General features: G+C 50.0%; 2 protein-coding genes across 10 annotated transcripts in view; both read right to left on the bottom strand.

Annotated features, from left to right (window-relative positions):
* Positions 1-8,004: 8,004 nt before the first annotated feature.
* On the bottom strand, positions 8,005-11,625 carry DLX1 (distal-less homeobox 1). Its single transcript, XM_045867402.2, has 3 exons — positions 10,991-11,625; positions 10,114-10,313; positions 8,005-8,940 (listed from the first exon to the last, which is right to left on the bottom strand). The coding sequence occupies exons 1-3, from the start codon at positions 11,301-11,303 to the stop codon at positions 8,686-8,688; spliced, it is 768 nt and encodes a 255-aa protein (XP_045723358.1). The 5' UTR covers positions 11,304-11,625; the 3' UTR covers positions 8,005-8,685.
* Positions 11,626-16,392: 4,767 nt separating this feature from the next.
* The window catches only part of METAP1D (methionyl aminopeptidase type 1D, mitochondrial), an 83,472-nt gene continuing 75,377 nt past the window's right edge, over positions 16,393-24,487 (bottom strand). For 7 of the 9 annotated variants that reach the window (XM_045868622.2, XM_064586679.1, XM_064586678.1 and 4 more), the window contains 4 exons: positions 19,202-19,299; positions 17,855-17,902; positions 16,846-16,924; positions 16,393-16,716 (listed from right to left, as the gene is read on the bottom strand). In XM_045868622.2, coding sequence (XP_045724578.1) covers positions 16,638-16,716; positions 16,846-16,924; positions 17,855-17,902; positions 19,202-19,299 — 304 coding nt within the window. In that variant the 3' untranslated portion in view covers positions 16,393-16,637. Of the gene's footprint in view, positions 16,717-16,845; positions 16,925-17,854; positions 17,903-19,201; positions 19,385-21,915; positions 22,590-24,487 lie in introns of those variants that run through there. The other 2 variants (XR_010410180.1, XM_064586680.1) reach the window with 2 other exon arrangements.

Raw genomic sequence — 24,487 nt, 5'->3', positions numbered from 1 at the left:
ATGGGAAGCCGCGATCACGGCTCCCTACACTGGGAAACTGGTCGCGCTCGGAACACACATAAATCTTCATTGTAATCCCCTTCCATTTGCTCGCGTGAAATATCAGGCCAGAGACAGGATATGACAAGCGCCGGGAAGCAGGGGGAGGGAAGCCGAAGAGTGAGGGGTGCCCGGCGCTCTCTGCTCCACCCCCTGGCAGGGTTGCTCGGAACTCTGGCAGAGCGCTGGTATTGAGTTCCAATTCCCGAGGCTGGCAGCCTGGGCGCGCCCTCTTCCACTTCTCCTCCCGTTCCCGCCCCCCCCCCCCCCCCCGCCCTCAGCGCGCGCAGGGCTGCAGGCCACCCAGCCCCGGGTGCTCCGCGGGGCATAGACACCCCCCCTCCCGCTGCCCCGAATTCCCGCCGCCCGCCCCGCGGCTCCCGGGCTGCGGAGAGCAGAGAAGAAAGGGAACGGATCCCGGGCCTAATCAGAGCGGCTGCAATGTGGGACCGTTTAGGAGGCTTCCCCCTCGGCTTTCTTTCAGGATTACTTGTGAAAATTGTGAATATCCGTCCTGTGTAAGAATTTCCGAGACTGGTGGGGCGAGTTTGGGGGAAGTATCAGGTTTGATGGGGGCGGAGAGTGCGCTGCAAAACTGGAGCTTTGTTTACAAACAGTTCAGCGGTAGAAGGGGGGAGGAGGGAAAGAGGGGTAAAGGGAGGAGTGCAGATGTGGTGGAATGGTCCCCTCCAGTGTTAGAAGCCCCCTGGAAGGGGAACGATCTTGGGGACCAGGAATTCCCCTTGCCTTTCAAAAAAAAGTCGTGCTCACTGACAGTAAAACCCAGGAGCAACTCCCCCACTCCCACACAGCCCACCCCCGCGTCCCCGTCCCAAGCTCCAGCTCAAAAGTCAAAAGCCGGTTCCTTTCCCGCCAAGGGACAGCGACCACCAGTGCCTTAGACCGGTTTAGGATCAGACACCTCTTTGAGAACGAAGCTACAGATCTTCGCTTCCTCCTAAAATACCTCCCTTGCATTCGATTTTGGGGTCCCCAGAAGCCAGGGGATGGGGCGCGATCCTGAGGTTCCAGTTACGTGCGCCCCTGGCCCTGTCGGACCAGGCTTTCCGGAGACTGGTGCGTTCTGGCAGGGTCATGACACCCCAAACAGCCTCCCTCTGCCGTGACCTCCTTCCCCACCTGGGGTCTGCCCCGAGCGCCTTTCCTGCTGCCCCTTCCCCTCCCCCCTTAGACACCCCAGCGGGGGCGGATGCGGAGGCCCCCCTGGCGGGAGCTCCCCTCGCAGGGAAGGGTTTGGCAGTGATTGCCACATTACAAGATGTTACATTCCGCCCTGGGGCCTGGGCCCGGGCGGGGCGGGGGAGACGAGATGTTTCCCGAAAAGAAAGCGCAGGCAGGTCTTGGAGCCTCCACGTGAGAACACAGGCACAGTCTCTAGAGACCTTTCTTCCAGGGGCCGCCTCCGGCTCCGACTCCGACTGCTCGCTCACTCGTCCCCAGGGTCGGGCCAGACCGCAAACACTACTGAGTCTTCGCGATTTGCGGGCAGTGTGGCCGCGCTCGCGCGACTGTCCGGAGGCCGTTAGCGGGATCCTCAGGAGCCCTGGGGCCACCAGCTGCGTCCCGGGTCGGGTCCGGCCAGCACCAGGAGTTGGGGGGCGGGGGAGGGCGAGGATCAGGTGTGAAGCCCGGGAAGGTGGAGAACAGCTGCGTGGGGCAAGCGGGGGCTGCAGGACAGAAGATTAGAACTTAGGGGACGGAGAAGAGGCGAGAGGGAGGGGGAGACTGGACTTGGAGAGCTCTGGGGTCATCCCAGAGGGCCGACTTGGGCCCGTAGGCGCAAACTGGGCGGGCTTCCCACATTCCCGTTCCTGCCCTCCTTTTGGTGGTGCAGGAGTCTCAGACACCCTAGAAATGAAATCGTCGCTCACGGAACAATGGGGACTTCTGGCCCTGGAACTCGACCGAGTCTAGGATGCTCCGAGAGGTGGCCGCGCACCAGAAGGATTCTCCCGCCCGCAGCCGCCGCGTCGCCCCCTCCTCCGGGGCAGCCCCCGCCCCGCCCCATCCCTCCGCCGCCCTGGCCTCAGCTTCTTAAAGTCGCAGGGTGTCTCAGCGCTCGAGAGAAGCGCCGCCCAAGTGCGGAGTGTGTGTTTCTGGGGGGCGCTATCTCCGGAACGGTAGAGACCAAAGAAGGGCCTAGGGGGCCGCGGGGCGGGCCCCGACAACCCTCAGCTTCTTCCCTCCTCATCCCAAAGCCTCCAAATAGCAGGCTCGTATCCACACCAACTCCTCAATCCGACCGCTGCTCCCGCACCCCACTCCCCGCCTCCCGCCCCCCGGCCTGCAAACTCCCGAGCCCAACCCGGCTGCTCTGTGAAGGGGGTTTGCGAGAATCCGGGAAAGGGGCCGAAGGAAGGAGGGTAGAAATGGAAATAAGAAAGGAAGGAGTGTAGGGATGAGGGTGCGGGAGGTAGGGCTCGGTCACTTTCTTGATCGTTGCCTCATTTAGGGTGGGGGCCTGGGGCTTCCGTGGCATCCAAACCGGGAAAGGCAGGCACGCGGGGAAAGGGATTCTCTTCTCGACATGTTCACGAGGAGAACAGTGAAAATTTGCCTTAGGTGGCCAATTTTCTCATTTGCCCCTATTAAAAGAAAAAGCCCAAGAAATTCAATTAAAGCCACCCTGGCCAAGGCGCTATTTGAGGCATGAATGTCTCCCCTAAAGCTGCAGCAATCATGTGGCATTAGACACTTCCGGAATCCTATAGCCAACCTGAAAAATCCCAGACCCCCTTTTTCCCTAATTTTTGCTCTGATCTGTAATTTTATCCACATTTGCACTAGTTTGAGCATTCTGGCTCTCCCATCTGAAAGCCTGCAATTACTATATAATTCTTCGCAATTTCAGATGTCCTAATATGGACTGTAATTTTTGCGCAAGACAATTTCCTGCTATTTCAAGCATCAACATTGTCAAAGTTGTATGTACATAATAAATGGGAATATCAATGCATAGTTTTTAGCATAACATCTTGACTCCTCGATAATTATATCCGTTCGTAGCCTACGCAGAATTAGCCTGAATTGCATGGTAACTGCTGCTGCTTTAAAATTTTTAAAAATTACTCATAATTTTCCCAAAGATTACCAAGATCTCGAGTGCACAATGTCATCAGCGTAATGAAGAGTAAACATTTATGCTAATAATCTGCAATTTTTTTCATCAGCTATAAAGACAGAGGCTATATAGCCGAAAATTTCAGTCCTATTCTGCAAGCGCAGCGCTGCAAAAAGCCTGCGGCGCTCGGAGGCGCCTGGTCCTGGAGACCTCTTTCCACTCTTTACTCTCAGGATAGGAGGATGGGGCTGGGGGATTCTTTTTGGTTTTCTGGTTTTGTTTTGATCTGGTTTGGTCGGTTTTGTATTTCCTATTTTTCTTTTCTTTTTTTTTTCCTCCTTCCCCCCCCCCTTTTTTGCCTTTTCTTTCCGGTCATTCTCCCAGCCAAATGCCGCCTTCGACCCTTTTGATTTGATCTAGCAAAGATTGTGTCCAGATTATCTGAAATTGACACTGAAGAAGGTAAGGGTGGAAACTGGTTTCATTTTTCAGAGGGTTGGAAGGCTGAGCTGCGCCCGCCGTGGTGGCTCCCGCTCCGGGAGTAGGAGGGTGGGGGAGTGATTATGTATGCACCAGCTAATTCTTCCATCAAAACTTCTTGTCAGCGATGTCAGGATTATTTTTTTTCCTTTTTATAAAAACACTTGATGTTTCAGGAAGTGTTAATCCCTGAAGGTTGGGGGATGAGGGCGGGGGTAGCAAAGGAGTGGGTGTGGGTGACAGGTTTCTTGAGCCTGGGGAAGGCACCCTTTAGAGCCGTTTGCCTGTCTACACGAGTTGGGTCTGCTGTGGAGCTGGGGACTGAAGGAGGGTTTCTTTGAGTCATGGGAGGGACAGACCCTTACCCTCCATACTGCATTTGATGGAGGTGCCTTTGGCTTGTGCGGGATGAGGAACAGAAAAGTTCGCTTTAGCCTGTGATTTCAGGATGTTTAACCCAGGCGGTGGCTTGACAAAACCCAGAGAATTCTGAAATCGGTTTTTAAAAGATACAGAACGAAGGAGATGGATAACAGGATAAAAAAATGTATAGCTGGGGACCTGGGTTGCTTCTTTCCTCTCAGTTTTTCTTGGGATCAAGTATCTCAGGTTCTATATCCAGCACCCAGACCTACCTTTCCATTGGTGACAGAAATGGACAATTTCTTCAAGAGGAGCGATTTAGTTAATATCTCCATCAAATGATTCTAAGAATAAATTCGTATTTCTGTGCATATAGATAGAGGAATTTTTAAACTTTTTGCAGCTCTTAAAACTAGCAAAGAACAGGGAAGGCTGAAGAGCCATCTGACCCAGCCCAGGTTTGGATCCCAAAAAGAAAGAAAGAAATATAAAACATAATAATCAATGAAGGAAAGCTGTGAACTATAAACATGTTTCCAATCTCATATTTTTAAAATATTGCCTAGATTTAGTAGCTGGGTTCTTGCACAACTAGACTACCACTTGCAGGACCACTCAGTCCCAGGCTTATGAAAGCCAAGACCAGTGAGAAGGGGGCTGGGGATTATTGCTTGTGCCCCTACACCCCCCACCCCTGCCCCTTTTAGAGCTAGTGTGAGAGAAGATATTAAAGAGGTATCTGTTGTTTGGCAATTTTGCTAAGTCTGTCTTCACTACTTCGACGCTGTGCATTTGCTAATTTGGAGGCCTGGCCATTGACAAGCTTGCTCCATACACCTGCAAGCAATTTGCCGGCTTCGGTACCGGAGAATTGCAGAGATGGCAGCTCGCACCTATTTGATTTTTTTTCCCCCCTTTTCTCAATGCACAGCAAATTTGGCTTTCAGTGCGTTATCTCTTTTGTTAATGCAAAAAGATTCCCTGGGCGAAAAAATTGCTCATAATTACCAGAGAGATGGGGAAACTGCATTAGAATAAATAAACCTGAAATTACTGTAATTATGTTGTGTTTGATGGGCCCGGCTTGTAATCAAGAAGAGAATACAGTGAAATGATGCTGACCCTCTTGGGTTTGCAGCTGTACGCGCACTTTGGGGTCTTTTTTTGCAGAAAAGAGTCATTTTGATAATCATTAAGCTGTGTGTAACCTATTTCAGAAGTGTTTTAAAATGAGGTTCACATTTTTTGAACAAGGGGGAAAAAATCCCAAAATTGCATTTTGCCATTACAGACTCATACATAAGGAAAGGTTGTGTTTTCTAAGTGACAATTGTTAAGACATAATATTCGAAATCAGTATTTAATCATTATAATGAGGTATTGTTTAAATATAACCACCTTTAGATTATTCATAGTTTAATTAATATACTCATTATGAAAATCTTTGAATCAGATATTTGATGAACTACTTGTCAGTAACAAGGCAGCATTAATTAGGCCTATATTGAGATTAACATTTTTAAAAAGTGCAACCGCTTATAATTATAATAGAGCCTAACTAAAGACCGCCTTCGTTGAGCTAAAACTAATAATTTCTCTATTTGAACTGTTAGCAAGAGATTATTAAATTAGTATAAGCTAATATCTCAAAATATTAAAATCCGCTTGACCAAACAGATTTTGCCTGTGGCTTCAGGCACTGGGCCCTGGCTGCCGCACCGGAGTTGGATGTGTAAGAGCAACCCACCAAAACCTCCCCTCTAGCAAAGTCACGTCTCCAGGGAAAACCAAATCCCGGAAGGTCCCTACCCCGGCTGCTGCCGAACCCAGCCTGGGAAATTCTGTTCCCTCTCAGCTTTGAGGCCCGTCCGCTCCTGCTAATGATCTCCCCCATTTGCGTTCCGGGTTCTGGAGACCTGCAGGAGAGGAAAAGCCCCAATCCCAGGCCCTGATGGGGCCTCGAGGTCCCCGGCTCCATCCCCCACTATTTCCCCGGCTCCCTCCATCACCGCCCCTCCACCACTTCCCCTCCCCTTCCCAAAGGGCGTCAGAAGAGCCTGGAGCATCTGCTCTTTCACCAGCACCAATTGAAAAATGGGTGCTTGTCACAACACAGATCACTGCCTTCCCCGCTTTGCTCCCCACCGCGCACTGCAAAGGGCCCCCCAAAGGCGGAAGGCCAGCCCGCAGGAAGCAGTGTCGCAAGGCGAGTGCGAGGGAAGCGGGAATCGCTCAAAGCAGCCCGTCGGGGCCCCGCAGCTTCCCTGAGCTTCCTCGGCTCGGCGGTGGGGTCGGGGGTTGAGGTTGGGGTGAGACGCCGGGCCACCGGGTGGAGGGAGCCAGGCTGGTTCTAGTTGCTCGAAGTCCACTTTCTCCTGGAGAGAATTCATCGGAACGTTCCACTGGAGGTGCCCCCTTACTGACCTGGCCTCAGGACTGTCGGGCTAGGGTGGGGGGGTCTTGACTCGGCCAGCTCCTGGGTTCCAAGGAGTCAGCGGAGCCCTCCAGCCCCTCCCTTGGCATTTCCATCTGAGGCACGGAGAGAAGCTGGAGATCATTAGGAGGGAAGGGGTTTCTCGTTGTGGATGGGCCCGACGGGTGAGGGTGACTGTGGAGGGGCCCAGGTGGCGCCTTAGGACTGTCCCCCGTAGCTTACTGATTGACCGGGTGTAGCCCGACAGACGAGTCCTTCGGCCCCTTTCCGGTGTCTGGCCGCATCTTTTCCTCGTCGGGATCTAGCGCCCTAGGGGCCAGCAAAAGCCGGAAGGCCAGACCGCCGCGATGGCGAGGGGGCAAAGCCTAGCGTCTCTGCTTTCAGTCTTCTAGGCTTCCGGAGAAGTAACTGGGTGTGGGATGGCACTCAAGTCTCCCATGCGGGCTGCCTTTGAGCTCTGCTTTCATCTCTCAGCCAGCCTTCACAGTCCCTTTGGTTCCTGAGACCCCGCTCTGTCACACAGCACCTGTTCCTGATCCCCCACCCCCCAAGGACCCTTGCCAGACAGTCGCTGCCCACCCTTCCAACCCAGGTAGGGATCAGACCCCTTGGGGGCCAGAAGCAGAGCAAGATGAACAGTCCCAACGTCTCAGGAGGGCCTTCCCCTTTATTCTGGTATGTCCGGAGCCAGGAGTCTCTACGCCTGCGTTATCTGTCCCAGAGGTGAAGGCCCGGCCCAGCCCACAGCACCCCCTCACACAGCACATCAGACAGCAGTTCTTTCTCGAAACCATAATTTTACTGTCTCAAAGAAACTTTATAACTTATTTACAAAGTTCTTTTTTTCCAAGATACAAAGCAATAAGTTAACATTCTCAATATAAAACTAAACTTTGACATAGAGAACACAAAACACGGTTGATTTCAATTGATCACATTTTCCAAATTTCACAAGTAAAATGTCAAGATTCTCATTTCACAAAGCATCAGGTTTTACAGCCACACACAACAGAACGGAAAAAAGCTAAGCTTGTGCAACATGTTTACGGAACAATAATAATAACAATAATAATTAACAACAATAATAATATGTACAGCGATTAGATCCTGCACTGGAGACTGGGCGTCCAGGGTGCTGCCTGGCGTTATTCTGTGGTCGAGCCTCTGGGGATTAGTGCTGCTTTTGTCTGTCTTTAAAGCTCACCGGCTTTAGGGCACTCGTTTATGACTGCCTGTTTTTTCTTCACTGCCCATCGGTCCTCTCTCGAGCTCCGGAGGAGGGAATTGGGATCTTCTTGTCTGGGCAAAGCGACCAAGTGTTTTTCCCCGAGATGAGAATATTATGTTGGCTTCATTTCTCTCTCTCTTTTTTTTTTCCTTTTAAAAATAATGTGGAACATGTAAAAATGCAAAGCATTAGGTTCCAACCTCTCCATACCAGCGAAGTACAAAAGTTACTGTATACGTTAAAAATCACCGGGTCCTCCTTATTCGTTTTTCCGAGTGCGTTTGAAATAATCGGTACTTTTGGACCATGCGCTCCTCGCGCCCCACAGAACTGCGAATTGGCCAACATTCACCCTCAGGCGAAGTCCATTTCTCAATAAATAAAACCCCCTCCCTCCAATTTCCCCCAATTCCCGAACGAGCTACCCAGATGGTTAGGCAGGCCCAGGAGAAGGTCCGAAAGGACAAAACGTCCCAGCATGTGGAACTGGGCGGCCGGCGGCCCGAGCCTCTTCCGACCTGGTGACTTTTTTCAGAGGCCGCAGAACGAGGACAGCGGACAGACGAGGACCTCGACTTCGTCAGCGCACAGATACAGAGCGAAAGGAGACAAGAGACAGACAGAACAGAAAAAAAAAAGCTTTTGCTTTTTCTACATTGTTTTTTTTGTGGGTGTTTTTTGTTTGTTTGTTTTGTTTTGTTTTGTTTTTTCCTGATAGTCCCACGTAGCTGAGGGTCGGCGAGTCGGGTCCGGCTGGCTCGTCTTGCTGCTCTGGCTGCCTCGGGAGCTTGTGCCTGCGTTCGGAGGCCGCTGTCTGCTGTCACCGCGCGGCCTAGGCCGGGGCGAGGGCGAGGGCGTGGGCGCCGGGAAGTCGCCGGTCCAGACCGCGCGGGACTCCAAGGAGGTGGCGGGCGTCCTGCCTTCGCTGTTCCTTCTTCTTTGCCCCTGGGCCCCTCTCCAGGCCCAGGGCTTGCGGACAGGGTGGTTGGACCGGGAGGCGGGAGGGGCCCGGGCCGGGGGGGAGACGGGAAGGAGGCGGGAGGGTGCGGGCGGGCAACCTCACATGAGTTGGGGTTGCTGCATAGCTTCTTGGTGCGCCGAGGGGTACCACGACGTGTAGCTGGGGATGTAGGAACCCGCGCTGCCGCCCGAGCCCTTCCCAGATGAGGAGTTGGGGTTCCAGCCGGGCGGCACTGGCGGGGAGCCCGCGGACAGCGCCCGGCCGTTGGCCAGCGCGCTACCCTCCAGAGCCGCCCCGCCCTGCTTCATCAGTTTCTTGAACTTGGAACGCTTGTTCTGGAACCAGATCTTGACCTGCAAGAGCGGACAATAATGTGACTCGGCTAGGTCCATAGTGCCTACCATGGTCGTCGGGGAGGTAAGGGGGCCGTGGGACAGGGGAGAAAGGATCCCCCTCGCCGCCCTGCGCGACTGGGCAGCTCCCTGCTGGAGGAACAGAGCCCCACCACCACCTGTAAGAACCAAAGCCTCAGAGGCCAGGCTGCCGGCCGCCGGTGGCCCGCAGGGGCCAGCTCTCAGAGAGCCAAGGGGGCGTGGTGGTGAGGAGTTAAGGGGGATCCAGGCCTTCGCTTGTCAGGGACTCAGCGCGACCCTGGCAATCGTCTGGGGGAAGAAGCAGCGCCTGCACAACATCGAGTCTTCAAGTCCAATGTGAACATCAATAAAAGAACCGAGTGGAGGAAAGGAGTGGAGGAAATTTATTTGCAATGCCACCTGCTTTCTCTTTGCTCCATCCTTTCTGCCCTTGAGTTGGGGGCTGACTGAGGAGGCCAAAATGTTTCGTTAAACTTTTCATTTGGACTTACATCAACCTTTCCTTAGTGTCTGTTTGCTCTCCCCAGCTCTGCTCCAAATACGGGCCCAGACGTTGGAAACCTGCGCCAGTCGTGATCAGAAAGCCCATGGGCTCCCCCAGAGTCTTAGAGCAATCCTCCTCCAGGGTCTGGGACTGGGGAGGCGAGAAGGCGGAGGAAATGACTTCGCCTTACCCCAACCCGGTGAGAAGGAGGAGGAGGGAGACTGAGGCTCCGGCCCAGGCCCTGAGTGATTAGCCACACACTTCAAAGGCAAAGAAGGGATTAAGCCCAGCGTCTATTGTTCCAGTTGTTCGGGCACGTGTGACCTCAGAGTCCCCAAACAAAACGTCTAGGGAAATCCTTCCGCGCCCTAATCAGATTGTCCAGGGAGTGAGGGCCGGGCGGCAGGCAGCGCGGAGTACAGAGTGCAGCGACAGAGCCAGGGCAGAGAGAACTAGGGAGGAAGGAGAGAGACGCAGGGAGAGCCAGGGGTGGGACGGACGGACACACACACACACACACACACACACACACACACACACACACACACACACACACACACACACACACACACAGTCTCCGACCCTGAGGCCCAGAGAGCGAGAAATGAAGCTCCGGGCGCAGGCCGGCCGCGGGAAGCCCGCTTGGCAGAGGGGCAGCGGCAAGGTACCTGCGTCTGCGTGAGTCCCAAGGAGGCCGCGAGCTCCGCCCTCTCGGGCAGAGCTAGGTACTGAGTTTGCTGGAACCTCCGGTTCAAAGCCTGCAACTGCAAACTGGAATAAATCGTCCTGGGTTTGCGGATCTTTTTCCCCTTGCCATTGAAGCGCACTTCACCGCCTTCCACCACCGTGCTCTTCTCGGAGTCAGCCCCTGGAGGGACAGCAGAAGCGGGGGACTGCTGTTAATGCAGGGACAGCCTTTAGTGCGGGGAGCCGAGGGCGAGTGGCAACTGAGGGGTGACAGAGGCTGGGCCGAGAGAGAACGCGCAAGAAACTCCGAAAGCCAGGGAAGTGTCCCGTAAAGTCCGAGGGCCGGACCGGGCCGCTGCAGGCGGACTGGGGCAGTTCCCAGGCGTGCAGTTCCTGCCTTTGCAGAGAAAGTTTGCTATTTTTGCAGGCGGTAGTTGAGGTTTAATTACCCTTAATTGCATACATTGTTTATAGCGCTACGCAATAAATAATTACTGAGACTAATACGTGCACATGTGGGTTTCTGTTTTCCAAAGGGGCATTGTGTGCTCGGCGCACAGAGCCGCCCAGAGGCCCAGACAGTGCCAGGGGACGCTCTCGGATTTATCCTTTGCTGGATAGTTGCGAGTTGGGTGGAATTAAAAAAAAATTTTTTTTCTTTGCTATGACAAGGATCCATACATAGATTGATACCCGAAACCTCCATTGCTCCGGCGTCCTCCCCACCCCCACCTCTCTCTCCCCCTCTCCCTCCTCTCTCTCCCTTCCTCCCCCCCTTCCTCCCTCCCTTCCTCCCTCCTTCTGTCCCTCTCTCCCTTCGTACCCTTTCCTCTCCCTCTCCCTGGCAGGCGCACGTACCTGGGTCCTCCAGGCGGCTCTGGGCGAGGCTGGCGCTGCCCGGGTAGGACTGCACCGAACTGATGTAGGGGCTGGACGCGTGGCTGCTGACCGAGTTGACGTAGGGGTAGCCCAGCGGTCGGGAGAAAGACGAGGCCGAGCTGTAGGCGCCATCGGGCTGCGAATGGCCCGCCGAGTGTAAACAGTGCATGGAGTAGTGCCCGTGGGACATGGGAGAAGGAGACATTTGCTGGTTGGGTGGCCCAAACTCCATAAACACCGCCTTGCCCGACACGGGGCTGTTGAGACTTTCTGGCATGGTGGTCATGGTCATCTCTTCTCGCGGGGTCTGGGTGTGGGTCTCTCTCTCTCCTCTGCTTCCCTTTTGGGGGTCTCTGTGTTTCTCAGGACAGGAAGGAACCCAATTTAAGCGGAACAGGGGTTTTCACTTTCCATTCATAAGAAAATGGAGTTTGTCTCTTTGAAAAGTCTAAGCATGATGCTGCCGAGCTCCCCAAACTCGCTTCAAAGCTTTGACTCAGCCAAGGTCATAAATATTCATGAGCTGGCGGAGCTGATTGGTCCGCTGTCTTGCATAATCACCGGGGATTGGTCCGAGGCGCTCCGGCTCCGCTGGACTAGAGCGGGCGAGGCGGCCCGGCCTCGGGAGAAACGCGTCCACACTTCCCGGCCGGGGCTCCTCTGCAACAGAGCGCGCGGTGTGGAGCGCACAATGGGCTGCAGCGCCCGCGCCGGGACCTCCGCGGCCCGTGGCTCTTCAGCCTCCCGCCTCCCCGGCGCGCCTTACTTCCCAGAAACCCACCAGCGGCTCGGCGCAGCCGCCCTCCCCCCACTACTGTCCCCACCCTCCGCCCGCCCCCAACACCGGGACAGGGGCACCGCTTCTCCTAGCCGCAGTCACCCGGTCCGGCGCTCAGCTAACGCGGCTCCGGAGCCCCGGCCGCGGCCTCGGAGCGCAAAGTCGCGCACTGCGGGGTGCGGGGCGGGGGGCACCAGAGGCGGCCAACAAGGCGCTGTCCTCCCGGGAGTCGTGTGCCTAGCGCAGCGCTCTCCTTGGCGGCGCCTCCCTGGCCTGGGTCCGCTCTGCCACATCCCTGGGGTCGGGTTTGGGGCCCTCCAGGCGAACTCACTCACTCGGCCGCCGCGCCGCCGCCGCCGCTCCCTGGGGCCCGCTCGCATTGCTCCAGGCCCAGCTGGCCACTCCAGCTCGAGGCTGCACCGGTCTGATTAAAGCAGAGCGCGCGAAGAGCCAGGAACCCGCGCTTCTCCTCCCAGGAAAGGCGGCCGCACCGCCCCCTCCCCCGAACACACACCCCCTCTTTCCCTCCCAACCTTCCTCCGCCTCCCCTCCCCTCCACTCCCTCTGCGCCGAACGCCCTGGGCTCACTCGCCCCAAGGGCGCGGCGCAGAGTGGAGCCGAGGGGCCGGCGGGCTCAGTTCGGCTTGAGCCTCGGATACCAGGGGGTCATTTTCCGGCCTCCTGGGTCTGGCAAGAGTACCCCGGGTTTGGGAGTCCTGCGGGCCACCGAAACCCGCGGCAAAGCCAGGCCGGTGGTAGGCTCGCAGATCTGGTTACAGACTTGTCTCTCATTGTCGCCCAGGATCCTCCTCATCTCCAGTGGCCAAAGCGGGCTCCACTGGGCCTGGGGGCAGGGCTGGCAAAAGCTGCCACGGCGCCTTCTATCTTCTGGGGCGCTAGGTACAGAAAAGCGCACAAAAGCCCCCCGCCGCCGCCACGACACAGCCACCCCCACGAGGCGTGGCGCGCACCACGCTGTCTGCGAGGGGCTGTTGGTTCCCCATCCCGCCAGCCCCACGGTGAATCCCAAATTACTTTGTTAGGTAATTAGAAAGTGTTGATAATTATTTCTTTCATAATTTAGCGGTGTGATGGGAACGGGGAAATGATCTTGTGAAAGTTCACACGTGCAGATGTATTAGTTACTGATTCATTTGATTAAATGGTAGTCTCAAGTGCTCGGATCCGCAGCTGAAGGCGCCCCATTAGCATAACACTGATGTTTAATTTTCATACGCATAATTAGCCATATATTTAACACTAATAGCAACATGCAGCCTTTCAGCGTTAAACAGCCCGGGATTTGATCTGGCCTGAGTTGAACCTTCGGCGATGCACCTTCCCCTGTCTGGAGTGCGCACTGATCACAGGACAAACCTCTGTAATCAAGCACATTTTGGCAGAGGGAACACCAATAAAAATGAACATTCAAAACAAATTACATCGGTGCTGTCGTTAGAGATATTAGTGGAAGGGGCTTCTCTCTTTTTTAACTTCTGTAGCCGCAGCTGCTGCCCGCGGAATTCCTCTCCTTTGGTTTAAGGGCGTGATGTCGGGGGTAGCAATATTTCAGGCAGCGTGGTTGGAGCAAAAGGAAAAACAAAAGCAAAACAAAACAAAAAAATCATTCAAACCAATAACTGGCTTGCCAACGTTTAAAAAGATTTTTTTTCCTTAATCACCGAACCACAGGGTGATGCTTTGTAGCAACAACCAGCTAATGACTCCGCCACCAGACTAGCCCCGGAGCCGCTCGACTCCTCTTGATTTCCGTGTTGCACTTGTGGTTTTAACTGCTCCTTCCCAGCGCCTGTTGCGGGGTGTGGAGTGCGGTGCGGTGCGGTGCGCCCAGAGTCGCATGGATGCCGCCCGGGCCCCTGGTCTCTTGCGCGCACCTCTGGCGGGCCCTGCCCACGTAAGTGATCGCCGCGGCTGGCGCCGGGTCGGGCTTGGGGCCGAGGGAAGTGGCTGTTGACTTCTGGCGCTCAGGGCTGTACGCGAGGAAACCCGACGGCTGGGCGGCCCATGGGCCAGTTTATTCCAGAGAACTGTAAGGTGGGGGAAGGGGAGAGAGGCGGCGACGGGTCGCGACCGTCTACAGGGCTCTGTCCACATCTGGAAGGGGGAATCCAAGCCTTTCCAGCGCAGGGGACCAGGCTGGCTCCGTGGGACAAAGGACCCGCACGCGCCCTCTCAGGAAACGGTTTCAGAGCCTTGTTTATTTTAGAAATGCATTATATGTGGGCGAGGGAGTGTCTACACTCGGGAATTATTTCTTAGCCCCAGAGAAGCAGGTCCGGGGAGGGGCGGCTGAGCCGGGGCCCTCGGGCGCTGAGACACCGGGCCTTGAGTAGCTTCGCAGCGTGCGATCTCATCTCCATTCTGTGAGCCGGGAGTGGATCCCTCGCACCCACCCCCACCCCACTGCTAAGACGACACCTGTTCTGAAACGTTGGTTTGCTTAGATCTTTGCTTGTCCCAACCCTCACATTTATCCTGAGAGTCCCGGATTCCGAGTAGAACCTGTGGGACACACCGCACGACCCGAGTCCGGTGGTGTTAGCAGTAGCCACGCGTGGGCTGGAGTCCCGGCGGCCCCGGGTGAGGTGTGGGGCCAGTTCAGCTGGAAGGTGGTGGTCGTGGTGGTGGTGGTGCACACGGTATTTTTAAAATCTGCTTTCTAATTTCAACTTCAAAGCATGTTAAACGGAGTTCGTTCTAAATCAAGTTTGTTTCCTACGGAGCTGCTGATATTGGCTGGTGCTGGTATATATGCATATATATGTGTGTGTATAATGTTTAAACTAGGCTTAAACTAGTTACTTTAATAAATAGGATTATAAACCTGTCCCATAAGTACTTCCACCTCAGAATAATTGCTGCACAAACAGCATGTTATCCCAGTGGTTGGTAAAATCCTGTGGTCCTAATAAAATTATTCCTGGGGAACTTGGAGTAAACTGATCCGTAGATAAGATAAGTGGCTAATGTTGCAATCTGACTGCTCTAGGAGAGAAGTGAAATCATTATCTGGCAAAGCTCTCCCAAGGCACTTCTCTCCCAAGGCCATCTGGGCCAGGTTCCTTCCCAGAGAATCGGGTTGTTCAGGAGCAGTAGTCTCAGTCTCTAGGCCTTTGCTTGGCCAATGTCTCAAGCACCCCGAAAAGTTTTTCTATGGTCCTTGTAAATCTTCAACCCCTCCCTCGCCTTTTCCAGCTCTCAGATCCACTTGAATTGGAATCACCTCTGTCCAAATTCTCCATCCCTGCGTGCAGAGAAAGGGAGCTGTAAGGGATGGAGGGTGCCCAGGAGAATCTGAGTTCTGGGAAAAGCTTGAACTAGCCACTTTTCCAAGTGTACTTATTGACCTGTTTCCTATCTCTTCTCCCAACACTCTGTGTCACAAAGACACAGAGTGTCTCCTGGGTCCTGATCACAGAGACCACCTGTCATGGCAACTACAGGTGCTTGCATTTCCTTGGTGCGCTCCAGCCCAAGCTATATTTAGTGGGCCCCAACTTTGCAAAACCCGCTTCAGTAGAAACAAAAGTTAGCGCAACCCCTGGCTGCCGGGACACCCTCACCAAACTTGTTCCTAAAACTATAATCAGAGGGGGGCTATTCTCTAGGTGGCCTACTAGACACCCAGCACCTCTTCACCTGAGACCAGGTGTGAACAGGTGCTGGGGGGGGGGGGAGTGGGTAGTGCGTACTGAGGAAGGGAGGGTATTCTGATCAGAAATGGGCCTTTGGGAAATGCAGAATGTGGGTGCTTGGATTTTCTGCTTCCGAAGCAGGTGGAGCTGCAGGCTTGCCAGTTCCAATCCCAGCTAACTTGGCTCTTGCCCTCTGAAGTTTCCATATCTTCCCCTGCTAGAATCCTCTGGGTCTCCAGCAGGAGAGCGCAGTTCAAAGGGGGCCAATATGGGGAGAGGTCAGCTTAGGAGCTAGACCAGCTGGACACTGTTCACACCTGGACTGGTGGGGCCAATGTTCTAATTTCTAGTGCAACAGACAGTCGTGTGTGTGTGTGTGTGTGTGTGTGTGTGTGTGTGATGGAGGGGTGAGAGGGTCCCTCAAAAGTAACCTCAGGAATGGCCGCTTGGGGCAGGATGAGGGGTGTGAGGAGGAGCCACAGGGGACCAGGAAGGTTCTGTTTGTGTAGAGGCCACTGTAGAGGCCAGACCCAGGGTTCACAGGCAAGGAAATATTTGTAACCAACCCCACCGTTTGTGGGCTAATCTTTTCATCACAAAGCAGCTATGAAGGGAAAGGAACTGGAAGGGCTGGTGCCAATGTGGGATCCACAAGGGGGAAAGAAGAGACTTTAAAAAAAATTCCCAGCTAACATCTAGCCTCATTCTTTCCCCCACGCGCCCATGTGAAAAGTTCAGAAAATCAAAAATTAACCATCTACCCTCTCCCTCTAGTAACTGTCGGAGACCAAGGACCACAGACACAATGGGCTTAGGAGGGGAAAGCTTTTTACTTGCGCAGTCAAGACAAGGAAAAGAGAAAACCATGCATCTCTAGAAATCCCTCATCTTACAAACAAGAGCGTCCCCATTCCCCGTCCCGCCCCCCCCCCACCCCCCCCCCCCCCCCGCCCATAATCGTTTCCCGCGGTGGGAAGCCGAGCTGCGGTTTCTCCGAAGCCGTGCAGCCAAGGCAGGGCTTGAGATCTGAGTTCCCAACTGCCCCCAATCCCCACCGGGTTTTTCCAAGCCTATAAGCTAGGTTGGTTACTGCGTGATCTCCGGTTCGCCTGTGTCTTCTGAAAGTTCTCCAGCTGGATTTCAGCAATTTAGGAAAAAAAGCGCCCGGCCTCTGCGACCCTCGGGCGGCTCCTCAGGCCTCCTGGGGCAGTTTGGTCAGGATCTGCACGCCCCCCGACGTGATGAGAACTGTGTGCTCGAACTGGGCGGACCTGAAACACATACCGCAGCGGTCAGAAGGCGCACGAGCCGGCGGGGCGGGGAAGAGCAGAACGCGCGAGCCGTCGGACCAACCTTCCCTTCCCATATCATTTAAAAGCAGTGACAGAGAAAGCAAACACCTTTGATTATCCACGGAGACCACAGTCCAGGCATCTTCCAGGACTTTAAATTCAGGGCATCCCTCGGTTATGATTGGTTCTGTAAGAGGGAAAATATTTACTGCAGGGATCTAATCAGATTCTTGTCAAATATTGTTTCGGCTGATTATGAAAAAAGAGAATAAGAAGGTCCTCCTCCCCTCCCCCCAAGTGCTTCCCCCACGGGTTCCTGTTGTCATCTCACAAGGGCTGATAATTGATGTTGCTTACATAGTATACTACAAACTAAACAGTAGGAAGAGCAAACACTACCGCATTCAAAAATGTATGAAGTTGCCTAGTTCGTAATTTTTTTGAGAAAAAAAAGGTTATTTTAATCAAGCCTTAATTAGGACCCCGTGGATAATAACCACCCAAACACCAGTCCCTCTTATAAATACCAGTCAGTTTTTAAAAATATTTGAATTTTTAAAACATGCTTAAAATGTTCATTAATCAGCAAATAACAATTTTCTTATTTCACGCTAATTGCTTCTCCATTAAGTACCACAGTCAGACATATGATGCCGTTAGGGTCTTAGATGATTGGAATTTGGTAGTGACACCAATCACATGATCAGCCAGGAATGGGCGGCCAGACAGTACGTATCACTTGCCGACAAGGAGCAAGGGACATGATCACTTCTAGTTACTGGGTGTTACGGGGTGGGGGTGGGGGGCACCAAAACAAAATAAGACCCAAAAAACACCAAAACCAAACCAAAACAAACAAAAAAACCCACAAACACCACATTATGCTGGTAACAGAATTAGAAGTTGGATGGCTGCCGTCTCCTAAATGTGTCGGTATGTATCTGATTTAGGAAGATGGGGCTCAAGGATATTATTTAATCAGATTTGCTATGCATCTGAATTATTTCATTACACTGATTGGCTTTATTATTCCTTCGCGGGACTGCAGGGCCTAGGCCAGCACTGCTGCCTCCATCCAGGAAGCCACAGCTCTCTGAAGGGGAGCTTGGGCACTGACCTATGGTGAACGCCATTCCCTCCTCCATGAGTAGATCGCTGTCATTTGCTGCAAAACAAAAAATACGGGGTAGGGAGAGTGAGAAATGGAGAGAAAGAGAGAAACAGAATTAGAGGGGCAGGGTTGCTCAAAAAAAACCTTGGTCTTTTAAAAAAAATTTTTTTCTTTTAGGGTATGAAGAAGGATGGAGATTTCTAGGAACCTGGTAGTGGTCATCACCAAGGAATGGGGTTCTGAGCCTTAGCCTTTGCATTTTCTTTGCTTGGGGTCAAGGCCCCTGGGAAGGGTGCACCAAGGTCTACCAGAGGCAGCCGGGGTGTTTTTAGACACCTGTTGTGGGTTTTAGACAACCTCCACAGTCCCCTGGCCACTTGCTTCCCGGTCTCCTGGCTTCACTGGGTCCTAGGCCCTGCCCACCACCCCAAAGAAAAAGACATCTTGGGGAACTGATACAAAGGGAAGGCAGTCCCTTAGGGTGCAGATTAAAGCAGGAGGCTAGGACAGGGGTGACTTGAAATAACTCCGAGTGTTGGTGCAGGGTGGGGCACACGCCTGAGACACTCTTTCTGCACTCCTGAGCTGCCTCAGGTGGGGCTCTTTGGTGCAAAGGGAATTCTGACCTGCTGGGTCCATGAGGATCTTCCAGGGAATGGGTTCTAGGCAGTATTTCTTCTAGGGCCTGCTTCTACCCCAAGCACACAGGTCAAGGCCCAACTTTCCTTCAGTCCCTGTCCAGGTGTGCAGCCCCCCTGGGGGGCACTCTATAGAACTGCCTCCTACCCTAACCACTGCTTCTGGCCCACCCTTGCCTTCTCATTGTAGGGTGCACACCCAGGCAGGGAAAAGCAGGAGGTTCTGGGGAAGGAATACAAGGGTGGGTATAATCTAGAAATCACTAAAGAGTACATGCTGCTAAATACATCAGCTGTCAACGCTGTGTAGGATGTAATGAAGTTTAACCACAACAGTCAGCGGTTAGAGAAGGGGGTAGAAAAGGAAAAACAGAAAACAGTCATATGTGCATACTGCTGGGACAATGATGCAGTGGCATTTTGTTTTTAGTAACTTTTTCTAGACAAGTATCCCTTGTGCCTTCCAGCCATCACCCTTCAGGGGAAGACAAAAAGCAAAATAAACCCTATTCGGAGACTGAAACTGCTGGGCTCTAATCCAGTAACATAGTAATGTGCTGGTTACAATTAAGTAACTCCCCCCCCCCCACACATGCACACACATGCATACACACAAAAGGATGATCATATGAATTCAAAGTTAGAGGAACATCAGGAGCAAAACTGCCTTATTCTGATTCCACACAGTAAATAGTTCCCAAATTAACTTCCTTACCATGATGCCAAATTTCTGGATGTCCATGAAAGTAAGATCCTATCCCATGCCCCACAAAATGTGGACAGACTTGCAAACCATTCTGATGAGTTATATGGCTTTAAAAGTGACCAAACAAAAATATTTAATTAAATTAGGTAGGTTTTTAATGCATTCTTAGGTAAAGTCACTTTATAATGGTCTCTGAAAGAGAAAAAATCAGTTATATTTAGAGCCAGATAATAACAATGTTTTCATTATTCTGGAATAATTAAAATTTTTGCCATTGCATGCAACGACTCCCTTTGGATAAATGAAGAAAAAGGTATGTATTGAACAGTAGTTTGCTTCATTTACCTTAGTACAGCATTCAAACAAGGCCACTTTTGGACAACAAATGAGTGTGCACGCACACATATATAGATCGACATGCATAACCAAGACACACGTGCATAGAATGCAGGTCATACAAAGTTGCCTGGTTTGTATGAGGTTTCACAAAAGACCGTGCAAATTACTACTGATTTGGGAACTGAACAGAGAAACAAAAATGCAATCTAGAAATGTGACCTCCTACTTTTATAGTTTCCTTATTCTGGCCTATTTCAAAACATTATACATTTTAGAAACAGACACACTCATACAAAAGGTCAAATTGCATTGTCAATATTCCTGAAATACTCCAAGATTTTGTCATCATTTGGGATTTTCACTCAAGACTTATGTCATTAACAAAATGCACACAGAATGCTTTTTAATCACCGTGATGTTTAAGAGAAGCTAGTATTGTGATTCCTAATTCTTAAAGCTTTATTAGTTCTTTCTACATGCAAATGTACTGGGTTCCATCTATTCCATATAAATGAAGTCTGGCATATAGAATCCAGCCCTAAAATCCTCATGTACAAAGTTAAGAAGTTGTTTTTGAAATCAGGTGAACATACTCATTTCTAGGAGCACCAGAAAGATACCAATATAAATGATGAACAATTTATATTTTCATGAGGATGAGAGGCATAGTGCCCTAACCCTAACCATAACAATGGATCGGTTTTTATAGGACTACTATTTAAATTCAAAGTCAAAGTTCTTAGATCCCAAACTAGAGTTTCCAGTAGACCCTAGGTTTAGTTGAACATGAACTCAAAGGCAGCATCTCTAAGAGCATTCATGTCAATACATTTATCTCTGAACACATTTAACTTTAATCTCCAGACCTGCAAGATACCTTCCCTTAGACCGGGATGTCACTATAAATAGCAGATGGACAGCCCCTCATTCAGATTTAATTTCCATGTAACTGATAGTGCAGAAACAGGTAAGCTATGCATGTGTCAATGACCGGAATAACAAGTCAACATTTTTATCTCTTAAAGTTGTACTTTATGGTTATAGTTATTTCTGTATGTCTTTGCACTTGGGGCAGGAGGTATAAAAGCTTTTCCAAGGTGCTTCTATCTGTACCACATAATTTCTGAATAAAAACTGAGAATGGAGAGTGGATAGAGGGTGGAAGAGAGATTATTAGATAAGACAATAATGATCTAGACTTTTTTTTTACAAGAATGGGTTCTACTTAAACCTGTAAATTATGTGACTTCAGTCCCAACAAACCTCAATGATTCTAAAAACATTCAATATTGTTCGCCTATTTTCTTTCCTTAAAAAAAAAAAAACAACCCTAGGATCTAACTGATTGGCAGGCATCACGGCTACATCTTAAATGTGTGTTACAATGGCAATCTTCATTTTAATTTCTGATGAGAGGAGAGGAAGAAAGCCCACTCTGAAAAAACACTTGGGGTCCCTCCGCCATCACACCTCTCATTCCTCTTCATAAAAGAAGCCGTGCAATTACAAGGTGGCTAAAGATATTTGAGTGCATTCTCCTACAACAATTTACTGCCTGGATCCTGCTGGAACTTACGGTTATAGGAGGATCACAGAATGTATGTGTCATGAATGCAAAGGTCAGGATTTCACAGCCGGGTGGAAAGAGGAAAAGCACAGGACAAATTTTGCTCAGTTCCTTGGGTGAGCACCCATCTCAATGCTTGATTCCCAGGAGCTAAGTATATAGTTCTGTCTGCTTTTCAGGGTATTTCCCTTTTGGATTTGTAGTGAGCTTTTTAACACATACTTACTGGGACTAAATGGGATCAAATCTCACTAATGTTCCTATTTCCTATTTAAAACCATGCCCCTTCTACTATTTTGGAATATACGGGAAGCACGAGATTATCTGCCCTGATTCTAGGGCTTAAATCTAACTTCATAAGAGACCATCCGAGTGACCTGTCGTAGCAAATTCCACTCTAACGTGAAAGCAAGTGGCAGCACGGGAAGGTGGAGCATACGTGTGCTTCCCTTAACTGGTGTGTTGTGGGAAATGGAAACAGCTGGGTGGGCAGGGCTGCCCAAGAAACGTAGCGGCCACTCCCCAGCACCAGGCCTCACAGGGCCGTGGCCCCTTCTGACTCAAGGGTCTTCTTGCCCTGGACATTCCCACTCAGGAGATCTGCCTTCTTTCTGCTGCAACCTACCGAAGAAAAGAATTCTCCTGGTATTAGCTGTTCTGTTCCGATTTTCTCTAACTAAAAATCCTCTCCGACAGTACAACACTTACCCATGAGCCTGAGCGCATTTATGATTTGAAGTCCTTCATAGGGACTATTTGGGGAGGAAGAAGAGGGGAGAGGAAGAAGAAGGTGTACAAATGTAGTTTCTGAACTTACTTTGAAATCATCCTATTATTACAGTTCACGTTTCAGTTACGGTTCCTCTCTTAAGGAATTTCATCTTGTGACGGTTTTCTTCCACTTAATTCCCTTTCATGAGGTAGTTTTCCTCAGTTGAAGTATTGTGTAGATAAATTAAAATTCTTAATACATTTCAAGTATATTTTGTGACTAAGAATACATTCCCCAAGAGGGCAGAGGAGTACTATGTTTAAGTGCATACTCTTCTCAAGAAATAAAAATGCACATGGAAATAGTTTTATCACCATTTTTACATGAATCCTATAAAGAGCACTAATTTCCACACGGTCACATCTCTAATTAAATGGCCCCCTGATTTTCCAAGTTCGGTCTTTCCAGACTTTTATTTTAAACAGTAGTCTTTGAACGAAGGAATGCACGAGTCCAAGGATTCCCTCTAATGACACGGAATATTTAAGTACAATTAGTAATATTTTTGAAAGCCAACAACCGTTTTCCAAAAGAGTGGTACATTTTTTTGTTTCAAGCTGGATCACAAATTACTGTATTTTTCTTACAATAGTGCTGAACTTTTATTCGAGGTTTTCTGTTTCCGAAAAGCAGACATGATGGATTGAAATAAAAGATAATTTATTGCAGTGCTTACTTTCATGTGCCGAGAGAAGCAGTGTAATTGTAATTTACAGTAGCTGTCAAGAAAAATCCATCACAGATGACATTAAAATGACTTATTTTGCCTGAGCCACTTATTGTTTAAATGTGCATAATCTAATAGAAAGAGATTATTTTTAAAAATCTGCTTTATATTCTTCTAAATTAATATCAAAACATATACTTATGAATTCAACATTAAAAACCATTTACTGATACTTTCATCATGACACTTACAACTGTAAGTTTAAATTATTTTTGATTGAACTGTCACATATTTGGGATGCATGAATCTACACATTCACAATATTCTCATGTACAGATCATATCATCTAGAGATAATCTGAATATACAGCTTTAGAGATAATTTAAAGCAAATGGAGGTACGGTGAGCATAAGAACATTGCAATCTAAAGTTCACTAGCTATCCCTCATGAAGCAAAAGGGCACACAGAGAACTTTTCATTAAACTATTATAGCCAATACTTCTTCAGAGATATCCTCCTACCCTTCCAGGCTTCAGAGAATTTCAAAATTTGCCCCTGAAGATCACTAGGTTTTTGGTAACATACTACGAATAAAAGAAACTTGAATGTTCTTTTCGCAGTGTATCAGTAGAAGGAGGCTATGCAAAAGACGGTGAATATCTTAAAATAAATGAGACTGAGTTGAAAGATGTTTGTAAACCTTGGGTCTGTAACGATTCCAAGTACTTTTGGCTTAAAGGTGGAGACTGTTTGTTTATTTACTCCCTTGAGATTTTGCCTGAATAAGAAAAGGCAAAATAATAGATGTCCAGAAACACCGCCTTAACATTGGTTAGTCCCCGGTGGCAGACAGAAACCATCTAAATAATGAAATGTATCAGGGTACAAGGAAAAAGTTCATTGTCTATTATTTTTCACATAGTTTTCTAAGTGTAGCTGTTGGGGCTGGTCTGGTTTTCAAAGGAGCCTGTACATCTCATGTTCATACTCTGGGAAAACTGACCTTTGCATCCAGAGAGCTAAAATCCAATGTCACTTTCAATTTTACTCTTCTTCTTCTTCTTCTTTTTTTAATGTAGCTAGAATTAATGTAGTGAATATGTAATGAAATGCATTATCCTGCATGGAGATTTATCAGATTTTCCGACTGAATGCTATGCTTTGCTAGCACTAGCTGGAGCTCACCTGCGTGTTGGTGTGGCGTGTGGCTCTTTTTTGTAAAGAGTTAAGTCGTACACAAAAAAAGGGAACAAAGGTCAGCACCCAGCCGCCACTTGAATGTGAGATTTTTCTTTTTATTCCCCTTGATGTATACTAGGCTCTGTGTTATTAGTCTTAATGATGGAAAATTGTAGTGTTGATACAAATCTTTTTTTCAAAGTAGTAGGCGGGAGCTCCATTTGTTAGTAAGTTTTTTTGTGACTAAAAGCCACGGACAGTACATTTATGTAGCAGTAAAAGGCCTAGATGCTCTTTCCATAGCAGAGCTAATTATTCCTACTGTGACCTTACTGATCTAGCCTGTTCCTAGCACATCTCATCTGCACGCCTGTTCCTCTGTGTAGATGGTGTCAGAGAATATGAAAAACCCTATAATGAAACCATTTTCATGATGGAGAAAGGCTACTGGAGTTGCACTTGCTACAAAGAGGCTCAATTATATGAGTAATTGTGATAATTTTCTACATTCATAGCCTTCAATGGGGAAAAAAGAATGAGAGCCACAAAGGAAAATTACTTTAACAAGAAAGTACAGAGAGTAAAAATGGAAGAAGAGACAAAAAGGGGAAAAAATAACCAGAAAAAAAAGTTTAAAAAATAGATCTGGAGGGAGGAATAGCGAGACAGGGAGAACAACAGAAATGCTCAAAAGCCCATGTGCAGCTGTGTTGCACAATTAAATTGAATTTTTTTTCCTGCAGTTGATGAATGTGACTACTGCAAATGTG

The sequence above is a fragment of the Mirounga angustirostris genome, unplaced genomic scaffold (genome assembly GCF_029215605.1).
Source record: "Mirounga angustirostris isolate CCGP_5_RB_7025 unplaced genomic scaffold, mMirAng1.0.hap1 SCAF_3, whole genome shotgun sequence".
NCBI classification, from domain to species: Eukaryota; Metazoa; Chordata; class Mammalia; order Carnivora; family Phocidae; genus Mirounga; species Mirounga angustirostris.
Note: the sequence above shows the minus strand (reverse complement) of the source record. Positions and strands in the feature narration are given on the sequence as shown.